The following is a 20,394-nucleotide window of genomic DNA, read 5'->3' as shown; positions in this document are numbered from 1 at the left end:
ATTGATACACAATGTTTTTGTTTCACATTTTGCAATTCAGTCGCTCAATGGCAATCACTATGTCTCCTTTTCAATATCAAATAATTAAGCTCTGTTTTTAGGTCTCGCCTGACCCAGCGAGACTTATTGAGAGGGCTCCAAAAAGTGCTACCAGGCCAGCCTTGAGCTACAGTGCATGTGCGCGGGAGCGCGCGCCACTTTTACTGCGATTACTTTCACTTTCACGGCCGCACAGCCGCTTGGCATAGCCAATAGGTCTCGCTTTTGGGACCTTATAAGTGTTTAGTTATGCAACTGTTGCATGGCTAAACACTTATAAGGTCCCAAAGGCGAGACCTATTGGCTATGCCAATGCTTGTTAATTCTTGGTGATTGAGGGTAGAGAGTGGGTGGCGAGCAAAAGCCAGCTGAAAGCTCATCTTTCCTTGGACTCGAATGTCCAAGAGGTTCTTCATATGAGTCAGATTCAGGCACTCGAGCTTCCAGTGTCTTCCTCACCTTTAATTCTAAGATTGCAGTATTGCTTCTTGTGCATTCTGAGCAGCGCCTCATGATTCTTACACTTCTTGCTGTGATTCATGTACTTCTTCTAATTGACTCTGTGCTAAGCGCAAGATTTCTATACTGCTGCTTCCTATGCATTCTGTGGTACAGCATGAGATTTATGCACTGTTCAGTAATTATCCTCGGATTAATGCACTGCTTCTTATGCATCCTGGGCTGTGTCTCGTCATTTCTATACTGCTTGCTATGATTGGTGCACTACTCCTAAGAATTTCTGTATTGCTCCTTGCAGTTCCTCTGACAAAGAGCATGACCATGTACCTGCCTACAGGTTTCTAAGCAAGTATGTATATAATAAGGCCTTAGCCCAGAGGACATGCTACAGCCAGCCCAAGCTCAATTTCCCAGCTTACAAGGTTTATACTTGGTACTGCAAAAATGCTTTCACATGCATACCAAGTACTGTATACTTTTATACAGTACCTGTGCTATTTAAAACTCGCTGCCTCACTTCATGCCGTCAATGCTACCAAAAACCTATACCTGCACTTAAACGTAGATACGGGTGTTATTCTTGCTCTGGACTAGATGCCACTTACAGGTTGTTTAAGATAACTGAGATGCAGAACAGAGAGTGAGGAATACCACAGGATGAGAAGAAGACAACATAGAAGAAGGACCTGGTCCTAGGGCGCATGGAGGGTCAAGCGAGAGTCACTGTGCTACCGATGTTATTCGGTGCCAGTGCACTGGTAGATCAATGAGCTAATGTACTTCTACAAATGCAAACCTCATTGATCCTCTTTACCTTTTGGTGTTGGAACAAGTCGGTCATGGCCGTCCATCTGACCCAAAGGATCATGCGACTCGGGCACCTCCATTTCACCTAGGAGAAAAACAAGCAATTACCATTTAAAGGTGGATAATGTGTTGTGCTGACACTTATTAGAAACATAGTATATGTTTGAAGTACTTGCAATCAACAAATTATTTTTAAGTCTCCGGTGTAATTGTAGGAATACTCAAAATGAAATCCACTTTGCAAAACTCCTCTGTCCAGTGGACTAATTAACTAGCAATCGCTAAGCACATCAGATTCTTGCATATATTGTCAGAAATTCCTAGAATCCCAATGAGTACATCGTGGTAATCTACACAAATAATACATTCCATTCCAACTCTTGTTCCAGTATACTTACTCAAAAGAATTGCTTGCATCAGTGGCGTGACAAAGGCCCACGCAGCCCTCGCGGTGCGGGGGGCCCGAGCTCCAGGGGGCACCCTCAGCGCAATACCCAGGCCTGAGAGCTCCTGATTGTGGTCAGAGGGGGCCCGCTCCATATACTTTGCAGGGGGCCCCCCTCAAGTTTCGTTACGCCACTGACTTGCATTGTGAATAATATACAGTAGTACCCCTGCATCTTTCGCTCTCCTCCAGGAAGCTAATTTTGCCACAGAGAACCCCTAGCCCTGTGTCATAGGTATTATGTTCAGGAGAAGGAAGTGTCATAAATATATTAGTGCCAAAACCTGTGAATAACGTCATTTAAATATCAAGACTCTGTGGGGGAATGGGGACAAATACATGTGGAGAGGAACACTTAAAAAAAGTTGGCCCCAGAGGTGTGCCATGTGGTGCTCGATACATCAAAGAGACAGCCACAGACACATTTAAGATTATTGACCCCCTATTGGATTAAAATTGCCAATCTGAGTCCCAAGTGTCTGGGGTCGAGGACAGAAGGTTTAATTTATCTTGTTATCTGTTCCAACCACCCTCAACCACCTCTCAACTCTCCAAAGTAATTTTAATACAATATGTGACACTGCATGGCGTTAGTCACAAGAGGTACAAAAGGGGGTGGTGATGGACGGAGCATCAGAACCAATCAAACACTCACACCCAGTCAACAGATCTGGGTTTGATCCATCACCGTTATTTAGCCCACTCTGCCACCCCAGTTCAGACATGGCCATATGCAAATCAGTCTGACCCTGTGCCTCATGGGAACAGTCCAGCCCGAACTGCCAAGCCATGCCTTAGCTGGACCGGAAACAAGCTTTCTAGGACCGGTTTCTGGCATTTCAGCCGTCTTCAGCCAGGCTTGCTTGAATCCAGTGGCAAAGTGAGCAAGGGACTCACGTCTGAGCATACCCTGCCAGCTTATGGCGAACAAAGCGGTACAAAAGGGGGTGGTGATGGACGGAGCATCAGAACCAATCAAACACTCACACCCAGTCAACAGATCTGGGTTTGATCCATCACCGTTATTTAGCCCACTCTGCCACCCCAGTTCAGACATGGCCATATGCAAATCAGTCTGACCCTGTGCCTCATGGGAACAGTCCAGCCCGAACTGCCAAGCCATGCCTTCACTGGACCGGAAACAAGCTTCCTAGGACCGGTTTCTGGCATTTCAGCCGTCTTCAGCCAGGCTTGCTTGAATCCAGTGGCAAAGTGAGCAAGGGACTCACGTCTGAGCATACCCTGCCAACTTATGGCGAACAAAGCGGTACAAAAGGGGGTGGTGATGGACGGAGCATCTTTCGCTCTCCTCCAGGAAGCTAATTTTTCCACAGAGAACCCCTAGCCCTGTGTCATAGGTATTGTGTTCAGGAGAAGGAAGTGTCATAAATATATTAGTGCCAAAACCTGTGAATAACGTCATTTAAATATCAAGACTCTGTGGGGGAATAGGGACAAATACATGTGGAGAGGAACACTTAAAAAAAGTTGACCCCAGAGGTGTGCCATGTGGTGCTCGATACATCAAAGAGACAGCCACAGACACATTTAAGATTATTGACCCCCTATTGGATTAAAATTGCCAATCTGAGTCCCAAGTGTCTGGGGTCGAGGACAGAAGGTTTAATTTATCTTGTTATCTGTTCCAACGACCCTCAACCACCTCTCAACTCTCCAAAGTAATTTTAATACAATATGTGACACTGCATGGCGTTAGTCACAAGAGAACATAATAAAACCAATACATACAATAACATATTTAAGATAAATATTTGCTTCAGGCTAAGCAAATGCCCAACTATAGTTTAGTGGTTTATTGGGAATTTGCAGACATCAGGAGATCTTTCCTGAACCGTTCCAAGCTTAGAGCCAATGCGAGATGATGGATTTAAACTTAAACTTATTTTACAGATTCAAGGTCAGAGGACAACAGACTTGCCTTCTGATCTTGAATCTGTAGAAGTGCATCATCTCGCATTAGCTCTATATGTCCCACTGTCCTAGAAGATACATTTTATGCAATCAAGATCAACTTCCCCCTGTTGATCTTGACTGCATGAAACTGTTCTCCTCTAGAACAATAGGACAGATAGAAATAAAATGCACCGAAAAAAGTAATTTTAGGACTAATTCTCTTTAAGTAGTTAAAAAAACTTTGACATTATATATTGAAAGTTTACAAGTATATGCCTATGGTTCCCATATCATAAGGTAAACAAAGGCCAAGCTCTGAGATTAAAGATTGTTCTTGAATCACTTTAGCAGGACAGATCACACTTGTTTTATTAGCTTCTGGATAAAATACCACAAGCAAGTGGCACGGTCCAAATTCAAGATGTGTAATATCCTTAAGCGACCATAACCACATTAACAAGCCAGCAAAACCTCAACTTAATATTTTACTTCACGGTTCTGCACCCTTTGAAATGACTTAAATCTTTCCTGACCGTAAATAAAAACATGCCCGAGCCACATGCAACATGTAAATATATACACATTTTTAGTGTGATGACACAAAGCATATATTGGTGCATTAAATAAAAAGATAGCTGACCTTTAACTGGATTCAATTATATCTAGTTTGGGTAGCTAACTATAGTTGGAGGGAAGATAACTGAGCCTGTAAATTGCACTGTTCTGAGCACAAAACACTTTTGGCTTGGTCTGGTTCCTCATTTTGGGATGTAACCAGTGTTCAGAACACAGTGGCATGTTATAACGTATGTGTCCCACACTGAATTAATCACATGCTCTTGGAAAGATCACTCGTGTCCTGTATAACACTTCCAAGGTACAATAAAAACACAAGAGTGGGGTTTCAAACTGGATGCAGGGTTTCAGTCTGGGGAACTCGCCCGACAATGATTCATGCTCACCGAACCAAGCATTACCCATCTGCAGTAGGCCTTATACCAGCACGAAGTCGTCATCCTATGGAAGACTACCACCTCCCAAATATGAATGTTCTAACACAAAAGTGCAATCTACGGCCATGCATAAAGAATTACAAAACAGCCTGTTTCTACCTCATCATGAACCTACCAGATAACAAGATACTTCAGCACCCTTTTCACCCTCCACGGACTCTGCCGCCACTGCTTGATCTTTGCAGCACCCACAAAAAACCTCTCAAAAGAGAGTAGCAAATCTGCAAGATATTTGGAAGTGCTAATCTATGACAAAATTGAAATCTGTCTAAGAGAGGCGATTTTAGACAATTTAAACACCCACCACCAATCACATCTAATGGACTTATATTAAAAACATACTTATTGAATGACATTTTGTATGGTGGTGACTGAACAATAGACTCCTACGGCACACCGCAAAAAGCATCAAGCTGTGCTTGTGCTGTCTGTGCCCAGAGGAAGGGCTTAACTAAGGGCTGAAGTCAATACTGTCTACCATAGTTCACATACTCACCAACAATCCATTGTTAGTCTCAGCGGCGGCTTCTCCGCTATGGTGAAGGAGCGTCACCCCCCCCCCCCCCTCCTTCCAGCATCATTAAGATTAAAGATAAATTAGAAGATAATAAACCTTTTTATTTTGTTTCCCGGAGTCTTGGGGGCAGGGCCAGGAGGATAACAGGCATACACAGGGAAGGGTATGCACTGTTATCAGTGCGCATGACGGTTTGGCCTGCCGTCTCACGCCGGCCAATCTGAAATGCACACTGAAGCTTTCTCCAGCCCAGCTCCGTTGCTGGGTTGGAGAGAGCAAGCACATGCTCCCAGTCTCCCTGGGAGTGCAAATCATTGGCGCTCAGGCCAATCCTGTCATGTATGAGAGCAGCTTCACGATTGGCCGTAGGGGAGTCTAGGAGCCTGTGCCTGCAGTGGAGCCATGAGAGGCGCAAAAGACCGGTGATGTGGTGGGCTGCAGGTAGCAGGTAAGTTCTTTTCTTTTTCCCTTTTTTACAGGGTATACCCCCCACTCTCCTCTGTCGCCGTCGCTACTGGTTTGCCTACAATTATTGTGCACTAGACACACAAAGATATGCTGGCCAAATGCCTAATCTGAATGGAGGTAGTTCCCCATACGAAGAGAAAATTCCCATGCCCCACTGTAAATCCCATTGCTTAACATGCACTCAGGGAGAACATTTTCTTACGTGAGGTCTTAATGTACAATATCTTTGGGTGAAGTTCAGTTTGTGTCCCAGCAGTGGGCTGAGAGGCGCACACGCACCACCAAAGTGGTGAAAGTCCAGACGACACACCCTTTCACCAGAGGTCCTGGCCCACTGCTAAAGGTGAATGGTGATGCCTTTGCACGTTCCCGAGCAACACATAACACCGCACAGGCTGTCTCTGGTGGCAGCTCACCCCTGACATTTGCAGAGATTGTGACAAGCCCTCTAGACGAGAGCTACACCCACCTCAAGTCAGAGTTGAAACTTCTCAAAAAAAGCATGGAGGGCTACAGTGGTGAACACTGGTGGCAGATGGATGGGTGAAAGAGCTACACCCACCTCTTTGGAGGGCTACAGTGGTGAACACTGGTGGCAGATGGATGGGTGAATGCTGCCTATTAATTCGCTCATGAGTTGGAGACCTCGGTGCACACTAAAGTAATGGACATCTATGCAACTAAGCATGGCAGTACAGCGATGATATGCCATCTGACAGGAGCTTATGACTGGCACAGGCCAATTCAGTCTGTGCTCAGCACCCATCATGGCTCATCACGCCCCGCATAATGAGGGCAGGCGAAGTCGATAAGCAGTTTTGCAGTAAACGAAATGTAAAACTCTGAAGTCACCAGATTCGCAGCAACTCAGTTTTCGAGCTGGCCGTACCGTAAGTGCTTTAATATTGTTTTTGAAATAAGGCAAACACTGCCGACTACACATCCACACTTACAAGTAATAAGAAACACATACGTAATGATAGAAAATATTTGTTGCGGTTAGAAATCCATACACAAACTACAGACACACTTACAAAATGGTACAGTTTTTTATGCTGAAAAGTTCAGTTTCATTAGTAACATAAATATCCTCGGGGGAAGAAGTTCAACAACCCAAAGGAAACACGTCCAACTCTGGCTGTAGATTTTTATCTTACGCGGCACTTTTTGGAGACGGTTCTCAACTAGCAAGCCTCGTTCACCTCATGTCCCCCCTTCCAAGTGCCGGCCGAGGCTGCCCACAGACCGTCCGATAGAGAAATTAAAGTTTCTCGCAGTATGGAAAAATGTGGAAGAAAAACTTTGACTTGATTATTTGATTAGGCCAGGCGTCAGGTTGCGGATATCAAGTTCACTGACAGAGGAAACGCATGAGAGGGCAAGGAACTACCCTTCAGGATAGGTTAGCCGTAAGGACGGGTCCAAAGCCAGCCTCCCTTCACTCAAAGTGCTCCTTAGGAAACTGTAAGCAGCCCCCTCCACACCCTTCCTCTAAGAGTTCATCCTTCCATATGAAGTTCCGGGTCATTCAATGACCCCTGCCAGTTCACCAGGCCACACTGAGAGGGATGGAGAAACCTTCAGAATAGGGGTCCCCTCACCTCCATCTCCAACCACCCTCATGTCTTACAACCTTTTCTTCCTACTTCCCGTGGCTTGAACTTTGACCTTTACTCTTGGAATCTCAGGCAAGCGACAAATGAACAAGCTCTTCATTTTGATTCCTCCCTAATATTTTCTTCATAAAAAATTAAAGTTGTTGACCTTCCTCGATTTGCCAACTTGGGGAGTTCTCCAGACAATGGGCCCTGTGTGGACTTTGATTCCGCTGCCAATCTGATTACTTTGGCTGGGAGCACCAGGCTACTTATGGTGCTGAATCGGGGCCTTTCATTGACATGCCGGATTTTTCTCAACAGCTGCAGTGCCTGGCAACCAAACGCAAGGCGACTTGGCAGATCTGCTGAGGTGCTAAACAGTCTGTTGCAGAACAGTCAGTGCTAATATTGAACCCAGGCCTTTAAACGGTGCGTTGAAATACCAACCTACCTACTTCTCTAGCAACTTTAAAAAAAAGTCTGTTACGGAAAAAAAAAAAGTCAGACACCTGCCCCCTTGATTTCATTATTTAAACAGGATATAGATCGCAGATGCCATATGGTGATTAGGTAAAACACACAACATACGGCAGGTGATTTATAGGCGCCCCAAATTCACAGTCGAGTTTGTCAGAATAAAGGGGAAATAGTCGTGAAGCCAAAAACACATGTGCCAGTGAGCAGAAGCAGGACTTTGACTTATGAACACACGATTTCCAAACGGGATCTTTTAATGCCAGGCCTTACGGACTGCCCAATCTATACACACGTACCTGTTGCGTGGGGTTAAGGGTGACTTGAACATGGGCGATTGAATGGACAGCTGTGGAAGGCAGGCAGGTGGGAGAGGCTGGTAAACACTCCACATCAGAGCTTGAAATGGAAAAATAGAAGTGCAGGTACTCTTCTTGTTTCTGAAAAGTGCCGGTACTCTTCAATTAAAAGTATAGCCTTTCTCTTGAGAAGTGCCTGTACTCTCCCGCTCAAAATAAAAAAGTGCCGGTACTCCTTACCGGACAGTACCGGCCCATTTAAAGCACTGCTCCACATGACAATCAACCAGAACTACTCTGTATCACGTCACTGACAGCCCTTTCTGCTATGGCTGTCACTGCAACACTCTGCCCCAAGCCCCAGCAGGTGAAGATAGTGAGCTGCCCTCTTCCCCAGCCCCCACACACATTCAAGTATCCACAGCCTCACCCTCAAGCCCCTTTTCTCTGACATCAGACAGGGTCACTGGTATTAGCTGCCCCTCCGCCCCCCTTGCCTGACTGGTGCTGTAGCATGCCTGGGGCTCTGGTTCACCAGGGCCACATTCAGAAAGCATCAACGGGATGGCATTGGAAGTTCCACTTCAAGATGATCTACGACCGCTCATAGAAGTTTAAACAAATCAATTTCATTACCTGTTGAAAACATCTACCCCGCTTTGAGGCAATTGGAAAAAAGACACAATTAGGCTGAGCAAGAGCATTTAAAAAAAGAAAAAGCACAACATATTATTATAAACATGACAAAAAATTCTCCATGCTAGCCAAAAATGTCTCCATGAAAAATTTTCCTGAAGTTAAGGTATTCTCTTTTTTTGCTTTTTCAAGCTGGATGTAGAGTATCAACTGCAGAAGATCTGTTGGTGTATTTTGTGAGAGTTCAGGACTACTGTTTATTTTCTGCATCCTGGTGTTTGTGGTACTAATTAGGAAATGTTTTAATAGCATTTAATTGAGATGACTCCGTCAGTGACTATTCTGAAAAGATGGAAGTGCAGTCGTATAGGGAAAGTCCTGAGGAAGACACACCACTCACAACTCCACACATTTCTCAGTGGCTGACTATGTGACAAGCAGATGTATGTGAAGAGCAGTCGTGTGCGGCTACCAGGAATAGAGCCTCTCACTTGTGGCTGGCTCGACCTCGGAAAATAATCCCTTGGGAGGAGGAAGGTATTTTTTTATTTTAGGTCTGGCAAACAAATACATAAATTGGCCTTTAACTTCACCCCAGAAAAATATTTCCCTCGCACCAGTGCCGTCTTAACGCATGGGCATGCTAGGCAGTCGCGTTGGGACGCCACGAGCATGGGGGCCCCATGCTAATCTATGCGCAGACCAGAATTTAACCAGGGGTGATAATTTACATTTTTAATCCTGTGAGTGGTTGTGTAGTCAGGGCCCAGTGCACTGCTTAGCCCGGGGGCCTATAATGCTATTAACACGGCCCTGCCTCTCACCTCATACTATTAGCTGTATTGCGGTTTCCTTCTACCTTTTATTACCATCTAAAATGTACAGTCAATCTTTACACATTCAATGATTTGTGTCAGACATGCACTAAGAACGTAAAAGAATCATTTTTACAATAAAAATGAAAGCAGAGCTGTAATGAAGGCTCAATAGCCATATGACCTTGAACGGATCTATAGAGGACTTTTATGAAGTCAAGGGAGAGTTCAATAATGTACTTCTTTCATTTCTAAGGGGTACCTAATTTGATAATGCAGACAAGCCCATGCATGCATGTGCTCTTGTGTGTTTCTGCGCATTACAACATTAAAGCCAGGCTTATTGGCTTTGCCAGTGCACACTTTTTCTTTCAGCTGGGCAAGAAAGAATACCCAGTGGTCATAATTTTTTTTATATCATGTTGGTACCCCCCTCTCATATGCCTTCTGGTTCTGTCTCCATATCTCATTCGTAAATTGCGTGTGTGCTGAAGACACAGCTATGTTTTCAATTTGCCTCTGTGAGACCTGGGAGCACTGTGTATACAGCTGGCATTTTTTAGTTAAGCTGTTAAATACCTAAAATACCTAATCCTTCAAAATCATACTAGAAGTTCCGCAAGGCTGGTAAATGGGATGTGGACCCTAGTGCGGTTAAGATGAAGTTACATATATTTATTTAGATTACCACCAGGCAACAAACCCGGGCACACGGGTCATAATAAGGTTTGGGGGCTTCCATTTTTTTCTCACAAAGTAACAGAAAGAAAAACGAAGCTTGAAAATATGAGACGGATTGACAGCTAAAGGATCACCCTCACACTCCCTCGTGCAATACCGCTGTGCCCGCTGGGGCACCATGGCTTGTTGGCCTGTCTGGGATGTGCATTCCCACACGGCTCTGCAAACTTGCACAGACAGGAGAAGGATTTCCAAAGGTTCGTGGTGTTTAATATGCTGGTAGCAATTTGTCCGTCGGTCTGCTGTTAGCTCCACATCTGCCTGGATGCTTGCAGGACATTAGACACCCGCCTTATGCATCTCGATGGGATGGCTGTCTGCAAGGTGTCTGCATTTGGTTATTGTGTGTTAGGTTTCTCATACCGAGTCCGAAGGATTGCACCTTCGATTTTACTTTTTTGGAAGGTAATTGATACCCCTTTCCTGTTACAGTGGCTAGGGTGAGTATTGACCTCATAGCTAGAGTATTAGGGCATTACTGCTCTACCAGACTACAAAAGAAGAAGAGGTTCTTGTGATTTTTGTTGTGTCTGATGACATCTGAATGCTGTTGGGGCGGTTATTGTTGCATGAATGTGTTGTATAGTCATAATAGTGAACTGGGTGTGTGTTCTGCTGTCGGACAGTGACACATTGCCATTCATACGGACTTTGACAACACGGTGGTTGCGTGTAGGTGCGCTGCTCGAGCATCTGATATACGCAGATATATTAGCAGCTTCAGTTTTTGGGTGAGTGAAATGGACCAGAAGAAGAAATGCAATCTATTTGCCAAGACACCATTGTCCCCAAACTCTTTCACCTAAACAGTGGCGTAGCAAGGTCAGGTGGTACCCGGTGCGGAAAATTTCTTGGCACCCCCAGCTTCACAAAATGGCAAAAACATGTGTTTAAAAAACATATTTTTGCCATCTTGTCACCCCCCTCAGTGATGACACTTGTCACACCTGGCTTGACAAAATGGTAAAAATATGTGTTTAAAACACATATTTTTGCCATTTTGTCACCCCCCTCAGTGATGACACCCAGGGCAACCCGCACCCACCGCACCCCTCTTCCTGCGCCACTGCACCGAAACAGTTGCAGCTAAGTAAAACTGATGCCAAACACATTAGAGAATGGGCGAAGTCTGTTCAAGGATGCGCTTTCGCGCAAAATAAGCAATGCACAGAAAGCGGTATTGCACCTTATCGCTCGCAGAACATGCAGTTGTGAGATATGTTGAGGCCACTTCCCATTCCAGAACAGCTTCTTACATGGAGTTCTGGACAGGCAGCAGTAATCACAAAAACTCTAATGCACTTTCCTCGTGTGACTGAGATGGGACTGTTCCAGCTGGGCAAATCCTAATGCTGGGATTCGACTGGAGAATAGATTAGAGTGGAAAGTGGAGGGCTATTTTTTCTCTTTAAAGTATTAGGTGCTCGAGAAGGAACCAGATGCATCACACTGGGCTACAGAAGGCACTTTCAGCTTCACACTCCCTCCGCAAACTCCAACCAGAAGAAATCCTAAAAAGGAATGTCATCAGCTGTGGTTGGGAACCAAGGCTGAGATGTGACAACACTTTTAGTTCCTGTTTGTCATGCATTAAAGCACAGAGAGCCATACCTAATTATTAACACGTATACTCGCATCTACTGTGTAAGCATATACGTGAGTGAATGTCTTGGCAGCGACAGAGACTTTAGGTATCTTTTTAGGTGTAAAAACAAAAGCTGTACCACACATGCCCACACTGGCGACAGCATTGGCAGTTATGCCATGGCACAATTCCATCACTCTTCTGTTTCTGCATTTTTCGACTACATGTTTATGAACCCGTCCAGCATAGTGCCCAGAGTATGGTGGAAAGTTACGTGAATGCGGGGGGAATATGTATTGCAAGACGATCAGAACTTACCAAGTACATACAGTATCCTCTTCGCTTCACTGATGTATTTCTCTGAATTACTGCTTTTGCCTGAAATCCAAGGCAATAGCCAAAGAGAAGGGGATAAAGGCAAGTCACACAGTGCACACAGACCTTCTATACAGCCGTCTCAACCTTCAGCCATTGAGAAGCTGTTAAGACTTGCAAAAATCAAGGAAAAACAGCAATGTTCAGAGCTTTATAGATGACCACAGAAAGTGTATCTAAAGCATGATAACATAGTGGCCTTGCTATCCATTAAATGTGCCCTTGATACATAGAAGAAAACGTATCTAGGCAGGCATTTTGTTCTTGAGAACACCCATATTATCACCATAACGCCTTTTCAGCTCACCAATACTCCACGCTGACGAATGCTTAAGCGACACAAAACCAGTCTTCAGAGTAACACTTGTCATCCATATTATAGAGAGGCTTCTCCTTGAAGTATTACCTAAACATACATTGGCTTAATGTTGATAATGCCATTAACCTCGATGGAAAGAATAAACCCCTTCCATCAGTTGACAGATGACAGCCTGTTTTACACAACTACGAGTTCAGCGCTCACTCGTATCAACACATATGCCACCTAAAATTTGAAGGAGTGATTACTGCTGCCAGCTCTTGTGCATTTACGTTTTGGCTACGCGTAAGCGATTAAAAATACCAGCTTATGAATACACCCTGGTTTGAGTTTAGTGTAATGAATTGGAGGAACCAAGGAGTAGCTATTGTCTTACACTGGACCTAACACCTGCTGAGGTACTGGAGAAAGCAGGCTAATTAGCGCTAGCAATTATATGCAACCAAGAGACGGGCTGCTACAAACTACAAACTTGAGCTCGCTTAGTTTTTAAGTGTGTTTATTCAATTTGTGGGTTTCATCCGCAAGATCTCCAATTGAAAGCAATGTTTCCGAATTCCTTTTAGAGTCTGGGAATCCCATTCACCCAATATCTTGACACATATGATGCATGAGCATTGGAAAAATTGGCCGCGTTGAATGTAAGTGAATTACCATGTCCAGTTTTTGTCATTCTGACTTCCTGTAACAGTGGGGAAGCTGGAAGCATAAGAATGTGCAACATCAGCTATGTGTCAACTAGTGTTTGTTCCTGTAGTGCAAAGGGCAGTTAGCTTTGATTTGCAATAGTCACACATGTTGTTGAAGTATCTCATCCAGTTGATTGACTATTTGTAACTTGTAAGAGGTCTCGATTTGTTTTCCTAATATTTGGAAGTTTGCATCCACAGTTCGCAATACAACTAACTTATGCAACGCTGTTGCCTTTTTGCTCTTATGTGGGACTCACTTGTTTTAAGTGAGTCCCACGGAGCCACTTGTTTTATGTTTTAGATTCATACAGAGTCACGGCATTATATAAATATGGTAATATAAATCCACTTTCCAAAAGTGATCCTAGTAAGATTTGTCCAAAGGTAGGAAAGTTTTAAAATCCTAATTCCTGAAATGATCTTGGCTATGTTTTACTGTGCCGCAAGCACTTCAAAGAAGGCCTTTTCCCTTTGAAATGGATGTTTATTGTGAAAACAGATGTTATCTGCTTCCAAATGTATGTTTTACTAAGACATGGACGCAATTGCTTTCTTTATGTGATAGGAGATTGTGCCAAATGTCCTCTTTGTTTCTTTTCCCACATGGGGAGATTTACTCATTTGCTCAGGAGTGTTGTGCTGAGACATAACAAGCATTGGCACAGCCAACAGGTCACGCTTTTAAGACTATTGGCTCTACAGCTGCTATACAACAGAGTGGCTGCTTTGCAGTAGGGCTACAAATAATATTAACAAAAAAAGAACTATGGTGCATCCAGTTCTAACGCAAAAGTGCATTAGCCATGTCTGATCACTGAGTTGTTTTAAATTAGCTTTAGCCACACTGCAAAACATCCACCCTGCTGTACAGTATGGCTAAAAAACAGTGCTAAAGCCAAAAGCTCGCCAACGCTTGTTATAAAATGTTTATGACTGTTCACGAGACCCTTCATGTTACACTCTTGATTCTTTTGGCACTTAGCAATTGCAGATGAGTTTCTGAATATTGTGAAAATGACTGAAAACTCTAGTCATATGTTGCACTGTTATCGCTGCAGGATTCATTTAGCTTCCCTGTAGTTTGAAGTTCAGCATCATCCACGCCTCACAAATTACAGCACGCTGCTCTGTATAAGCAGTGCTGCTTTCAACAGTGAAGTGGAAAGTTTCATGCAGATGTGGAGCTAAAAACTCATCTCTTCATCTACTTCACCTCCACTTTACTAAAACTTTGGGGGCAGATTTACAAGCCCCTAGCGACACTTTTGCGCCGGAGTAGCATCACTTTTGTGACGCAGCGGTGGCGTAAAAAATGTGGTAACTTTACAACGTGACGCATCTAGGGAGATGCGTCACATTGTTAAGTCCTTCGTCACATTATACCTGCATCAGGTATAATGTATGTAGCGTGGGCGTTCCCGCGCAGCAATGCCGTGTAAAATTGACGCAGTGAAATCTACAAGAATTCACTATGTCACTTCTAGGACGCCGCTGTGTCACAACCATACGCCTGCTCGAAACAGGCGCAAGGAGTGACGCAGTGTAGTGGGAATAGGACTCGAAATGCATCGATGAGGTTGCGTCGTGTTTGCAACAGGACTCCAGCAATGCGTGACTTTTGCCCCAACAGATGCATCAGAATTTTTGACACATCTGTCAATCCTTGCGCCATGGTGCGCCGTATTGTAAATACGGCGCATCCATGGTGGCACAATGGTGTCTCAGGGTGGCGCAGGGAAAGAGTAGCATCCGTACAGATGCGTCACTTTCTTGTAAATCTGACCCTGAGTGATTAAGTGGAAATTCAGAACTTCCACAATATTGTATGCGTGCTCCCAGGCTGGCCAAATGCCCTCTGGCCGGCTAGTGCAGAAATGTAGAAAGCGTTTGTATTTTATCTGTGTACAGTGCGTTCCAAGGCTCATTTATTGGCTTGCAAGGAGGCAGGTTCCTCTCTGTCTCAAGACATCCGTAGACTTCACTTCTAAACGTGAAGTGTTACTTCTCATCTTTCTCTTCTGTCCCACTCCCTGATCCCCCTGAAACTATCTCAGGTGGAATGCAGCACTTACACAAACTAGAACTTAATATATTCCACAGAGGTCTTAAAGAGGTTTAGCAATCAGATATTTGTTTTCATTCGGAGTGAAAAAAGTCCCTTTAGCAGCAGAATATGGTACCATAAAATGGTAATGAAAATATAGTCTGACAGAAATATTACGTCGGAAATTTTGTTTACAAAAATATCGGCCCAATGTGGAAACTCTACACCCTGTTGGACGATTTACAACACAATATTACTGTCGGACGAAAGTTTTGTTAAAAATATTCTGACATAAACCTTGCAGCAGTAACAAATCAAAAGCCATTTAGATACTTAATCTGGTACATACCAGAAGGTCGCCCTATCTGTTTCCTAATGCCTTTTGGCCAGGCCCATATATGCACGTCTGTCTGCGTGCAGTGCCATCTTTGTTATGCCTGATTTACGGGCACTCCCTTTATCCCAAAAGCAAAAGCAAAATACAAATTAAATCTTTCTCAGAACGTGGCAGAACTTTGGACAGGATCCAGACTTCCTTCCTCAGCTGCTAAATTATAGTCTAAACGTTGGGGCTACCCAGTCACAGATGCAACCAGGAGCACACCTGCAGCCTACACGCACAGCCACCTGATAATTACCCGCCTCTTTATTGCATGATGGATTATTTTACAGCTCGTGGCGGCGAAAAGCAAAACACCTCCAGGTCCCAAAAATATGTGCTGCACCACCGTGATTTATGGCGGTCGCACTCCATAAATCTCAAAGAGAACCTATCTACTTTTTCTCCCCCCTGATTATTTTTCGTTAGAGCACACCTTGTGCTTGTCGGCTTCGCTTGTTAATATCTGATAAAATATTCAGGTCCTCCTCACCCACGCCCATCGCCCAAAAAAATGATTTTAAAAACCATACCTTCTGGCATGCAGGCATGCTACCTTGCCAATAGGAGCTGAAATATTTTCCATGTGAAAGCAGATGGTGTCCAGCAGTGTGTAGTACCACTGCGCTAGGCTTACCTGTCTCTACAGGTGTAGGGTGACCGGGTGCGTCTCTACATGTGTAGGGTGACCAGGTGGCTCCATGTCTAAGGGACGCCACTCTTCCGTTCTTGGACTTTGCTTTTATAAACCATTATCATCAAGTGTGTGGGACAAATGTGAGAATTATTATTTGTTTCTGCGTTCTAGTATACCGTATCGATAGGCCTTATACATTTTTGTTTATGTTTTTTTAATAAGGTTGATAATGTATATTTTAACTCTATCATGACTTCAACATAAAACATTTATTATAAATAGTTCTGTGATACTTTACTACTATTGTGAAACTACATTTTAGAATAAGCCTGAGTAGAACATTTATTTATTTCCCCCAAAATATATATTTTTTTAAATTATCGTTAAAAACCTCTTAGATAATGAGAAACAGAAATACTTTGAGGTGCTTTAGCTATGATGGATGGGCCCGCAAAGTTTACAGCAGGGTTGTTGTATAAGGTACTCAAAATAAGTTGGAAAGGTCATTCAAATGAATAACTGAAAGATGGCCCATGGATCCTCGTATCGAGTCGAAATACTGGGCATAGTGTTCAATAATTGTATACTGACTACGTCATCAAATGTCTCTCTATAGTTCTCAATGTGGGCTATTCCAGTAAGTGTAAATCTTTGTTCTGAGGGTTAAACTATTCACACTTACATGTTCATTAAGCGTTCTCTGGCAAATTAGATTAGTACCCTGCCAACAGTCACTTCATTGTCAAACAAAATGGCATAATGCAGTGCTCAACTAAATGTAACAAAATATATGTTTAACAAAATGTACAATGAAGTTATGTGCATTCTTTCAGTGAGCCACTAAGTTCCATGAGTACGTTTTGCAAAGGGGACGTGCCTTTCTAAACATTGCAGTTTACATGGCCTGTGGTTGACAAATCGTGTGACGAGGTGACAATGTGGTAGGCAGTAGGTATTTGGAGAAAGCTGCAGTTTTAACTCACCAAGACGGCGCTCTTGAACGTTTAAGACTATGTCAAAATGGCAGCGAGCAATTATTAAAAGAGTCAACCACTATGACAACACTCTGGACATTTTAAACGAGGGTGGTCGCTATGTCTACTTTGATGAAGGCATGTAACTGTTGTTTTATTTCAGATATTACACAGAGCTGTCCTGACACAAGGCCTGCTACCTGTTACCGGGCGATTCACTGGTACAGTTGAAATCTTTTAATGAAAACCCACACAACAGTGTTTACATTGCGGAGGACATTTTCCATATGCTTGTCAAAAAAACATGCAGCTACCCACAATAAAATAAACGGCGTTCAAGAGAAATGCCACAGCGGAGAGCTCGGTGATGCACTGGGTCAGCGTCAGCCGCTTCTCTGGTGACTAATTTTAGCAGCCTGGCCTTTTAGCGACACGGTATTTACATTGGGTTCCGCTGAACACTTCAGCGTGGATGTTCGGCACATGTGGATTAACGCGTTTGTTATGGCATGTTTGGCTTTTCACACCTTTCCCCTTAGGCCACATTCCCTCTCCAACACTCAACAGTGAACTGCGGCCATAATCCGTGCCACAAAGCAGCGACATTCCTGGCCTGTGTACCCAGTCACCACAAAGGGAGGAAAGACGGACGCCAGCAGCTCTCTACCTCTCTCATCCAATGCCTTTAAAGAAACAGCCCTTTCGCTTCAACAAGCACGTATGTCTTCGACACTATAATGAATGAAAACTGACAAGCCTTCGTTGAGGGCTCAGCCTAGCCACATACAGGCTGGCACCTTGAGGCTGGACTGCAACCCCTCGCCTCCGACCCCCAGTCATGTCAGCCTCCTCTACGGTCTAGGTGGAGATTGGGTTTTGCAGGAATCTGATCACACATCAACATATAAGTCCTTCTCAGTTGCTTATTCTACACACAAAGGAACCACTTTCTCAGACCTGACCTTTTACACCTGAGCAATGCGAAATAAGATAAAACCAGAGAATAAAGCAGTCCAAGGGGAGAATGAAGCACCGTTTAGGGGGTTGTGGTCAGGATGGGCCACAGCGGTTGGGCCAGATGGGCAATCCTCTGGAGGATGTATATTTGGGGACTCAGACTACCCCTCACTTTATCTGTCACGAGGTGTTAGGACTTAATTATAGAGAGGCCCGTATTAAAACCAGGCTTATCTTTCTGTGGATTTCTATATGGCGCAACAAGGAAGCAGTTCTGAACCAAGATTTTTTAGCATGCGATAAGGGGCTCAGCAGTCGTTGGCTTGCCCACGTCAAGGAACCTCTATGGCCTGGGCAAGGCGGATCATTTTTATGACCCTGGTTCTTGTTGCGGGGTGGATAAAAAGGTATTGTGAGACCAGTTGCTAAATCGTGCACATGTCCACAAGTTATCCAAGGAAGGAAAATGTTACCTACCCAGTAAGCACCTGTTTGAGGCATGCAGAGCTGTAGATTCACATGCTTAGCATAAGTCCGCCATGTAGTGTTGGGCTGGGAAGTGTGCAGGTTGTTTTCTTTGAAGAAGTCGTTTGAGTCACGAGGTATAGTGACAACTTCTCTTGCTTGTAATGCGCATGGTTCTCAAATACATTGTTAGGTTGTTTTCTGCTTGTCGGGTGAGGGTGGAGTGGAAAGATCATGTATCCTAGTGTGATGGCCATTCGAAGATTGTGTAATATTTAATGTAGATAATCACAATCAACACAGGTGTCCAGGGAGGATGCATGTGATTCTTCAGCACTACATGCCACAAACAGGTGCTTGCTAGGTAAGTAACATTTTCCATTTGATGGCATGTGTGGCTATAGATATACATGCATAGATTGTAAAGCAGTTTTCCTCCCAAAGCTGTGACTAACCTGTGTGGGTTGTGTTTCCTTGAAATAATGTTCTTAGGACCGCTTGATTCACATTGGTTTGTTGACGTTTCATAACGTCGACCTACTAATGTTTTGCAAATATATATGGTGTATCCCATGTAGCGGCCTTACATATGTCAGCCATGGATATATTGCCTAGAAAGGACATGGAAGCTTCCCTTTTTTGAGTAGAGTGAGCTTTTGGAGGGATAGGAAGAGTTCTTTTAGCTTTGGCGTAACAAGTTTGGATGAATTTTACAATCCAACATGAAAAGGTTGCTTTAGATATGGGCCTGCTGTTATGTGGTTTTGAGAATGCAACAAGGAGTTGTTGTGCTTTACAGAATGATTGAGTTCTGTCAATATAATATATAAGAGCTCTTGTTACATGCAGTGTGTGTAAATCTCTTTCCGCGACTGAATCAGGCGTTGGAAGAAGTACTGTTAATTCAATAGATTGATTTAAGTGGAACTGTGAGACCACTTTTGGTAGAAATTTAGGGTTGGTATGCAGTACCACTTTGTCTCTGTAAAGGTGAAAGAATGGTTCTGAAGCTCACTGATACGTCTGCATGCAGTGATTGCAATGAGAAAAGTAATCTTTCAAGATAGGAACTGTAGAGGACATGAGTGTAAAAGTTCAAATGGTGGACCCATTAACCTTGTTAGCACAACATTTAGGTTCCATGCTGGTGCTGGAGGAATTCTAGGTGGGATAACTCTTTTGAGACCCTCTAGAAAAGCTTTAATGACAGGAATTTTGAATATAGAAGCTTGTTCCCTGTTTTGTAGATATACAGCTACTGCTGCTAGGTGTAGTCTCATGGAAGGGAAGGCTAACCCTGAGGTTTGTAAATGCAGAAGGTAACATACAGTGTCTTGAGTGGGCCTGGGCGGAGTTCGCGGAGTTCCGTGAAGTGACAAAAAAACTCCACCTAGCTACGCTGAGTTCCGCGAATGGGTGAGTGCATTACCTCGTACCGTTCATGCTGAATTTTAGTGCAGGGTGTTTGTCCCATGCTGTTAAATCAGCACGAATGGCATAACGCGCCGCGCAAGAGGACGCAACTTCTTTCTGCCACTTGAGTAGAAGCTCTACTCGAGTGGCAGCTTCCTCAACTCAAATGGAAGGTTTCTCAGCTCGAGCGGTAGCGACCATCCGTGTTGAGAAATTTCACTGGGAAGAAGCCTAGCGCTGGATTTTCCTTGCTCGCGCTCGCCAACACAGCAGAGTGTTTCAGAACTCCGCGAGCTCTGAGGAGTGCAAACAAATCAGCAAACTCCACA

General features: G+C 44.0%; 1 protein-coding gene across 1 annotated transcript in view; it reads right to left on the bottom strand.

The window, feature by feature from the left end:
• Positions 1–20,394, bottom strand: part of ROR2 (ROR family WNT receptor 2) — a 243,850-nt gene that overhangs the window by 64,842 nt on the left and 158,614 nt on the right. The window contains exon 2 of the mRNA XM_085632721.1: positions 1,313–1,390. Coding sequence (XP_085488847.1) covers positions 1,313–1,390 — 78 coding nt within the window. The remainder of the gene's footprint in view (positions 1–1,312; positions 1,391–20,394) is intronic.

Source organism: Triturus cristatus, chromosome 2_1, assembly GCF_964204655.1.
Source record: "Triturus cristatus chromosome 2_1, aTriCri1.1, whole genome shotgun sequence".
NCBI classification, from domain to species: domain Eukaryota; kingdom Metazoa; phylum Chordata; class Amphibia; order Caudata; family Salamandridae; genus Triturus; species Triturus cristatus.
This window is presented reverse-complemented; position numbering and strand designations above follow the sequence as displayed.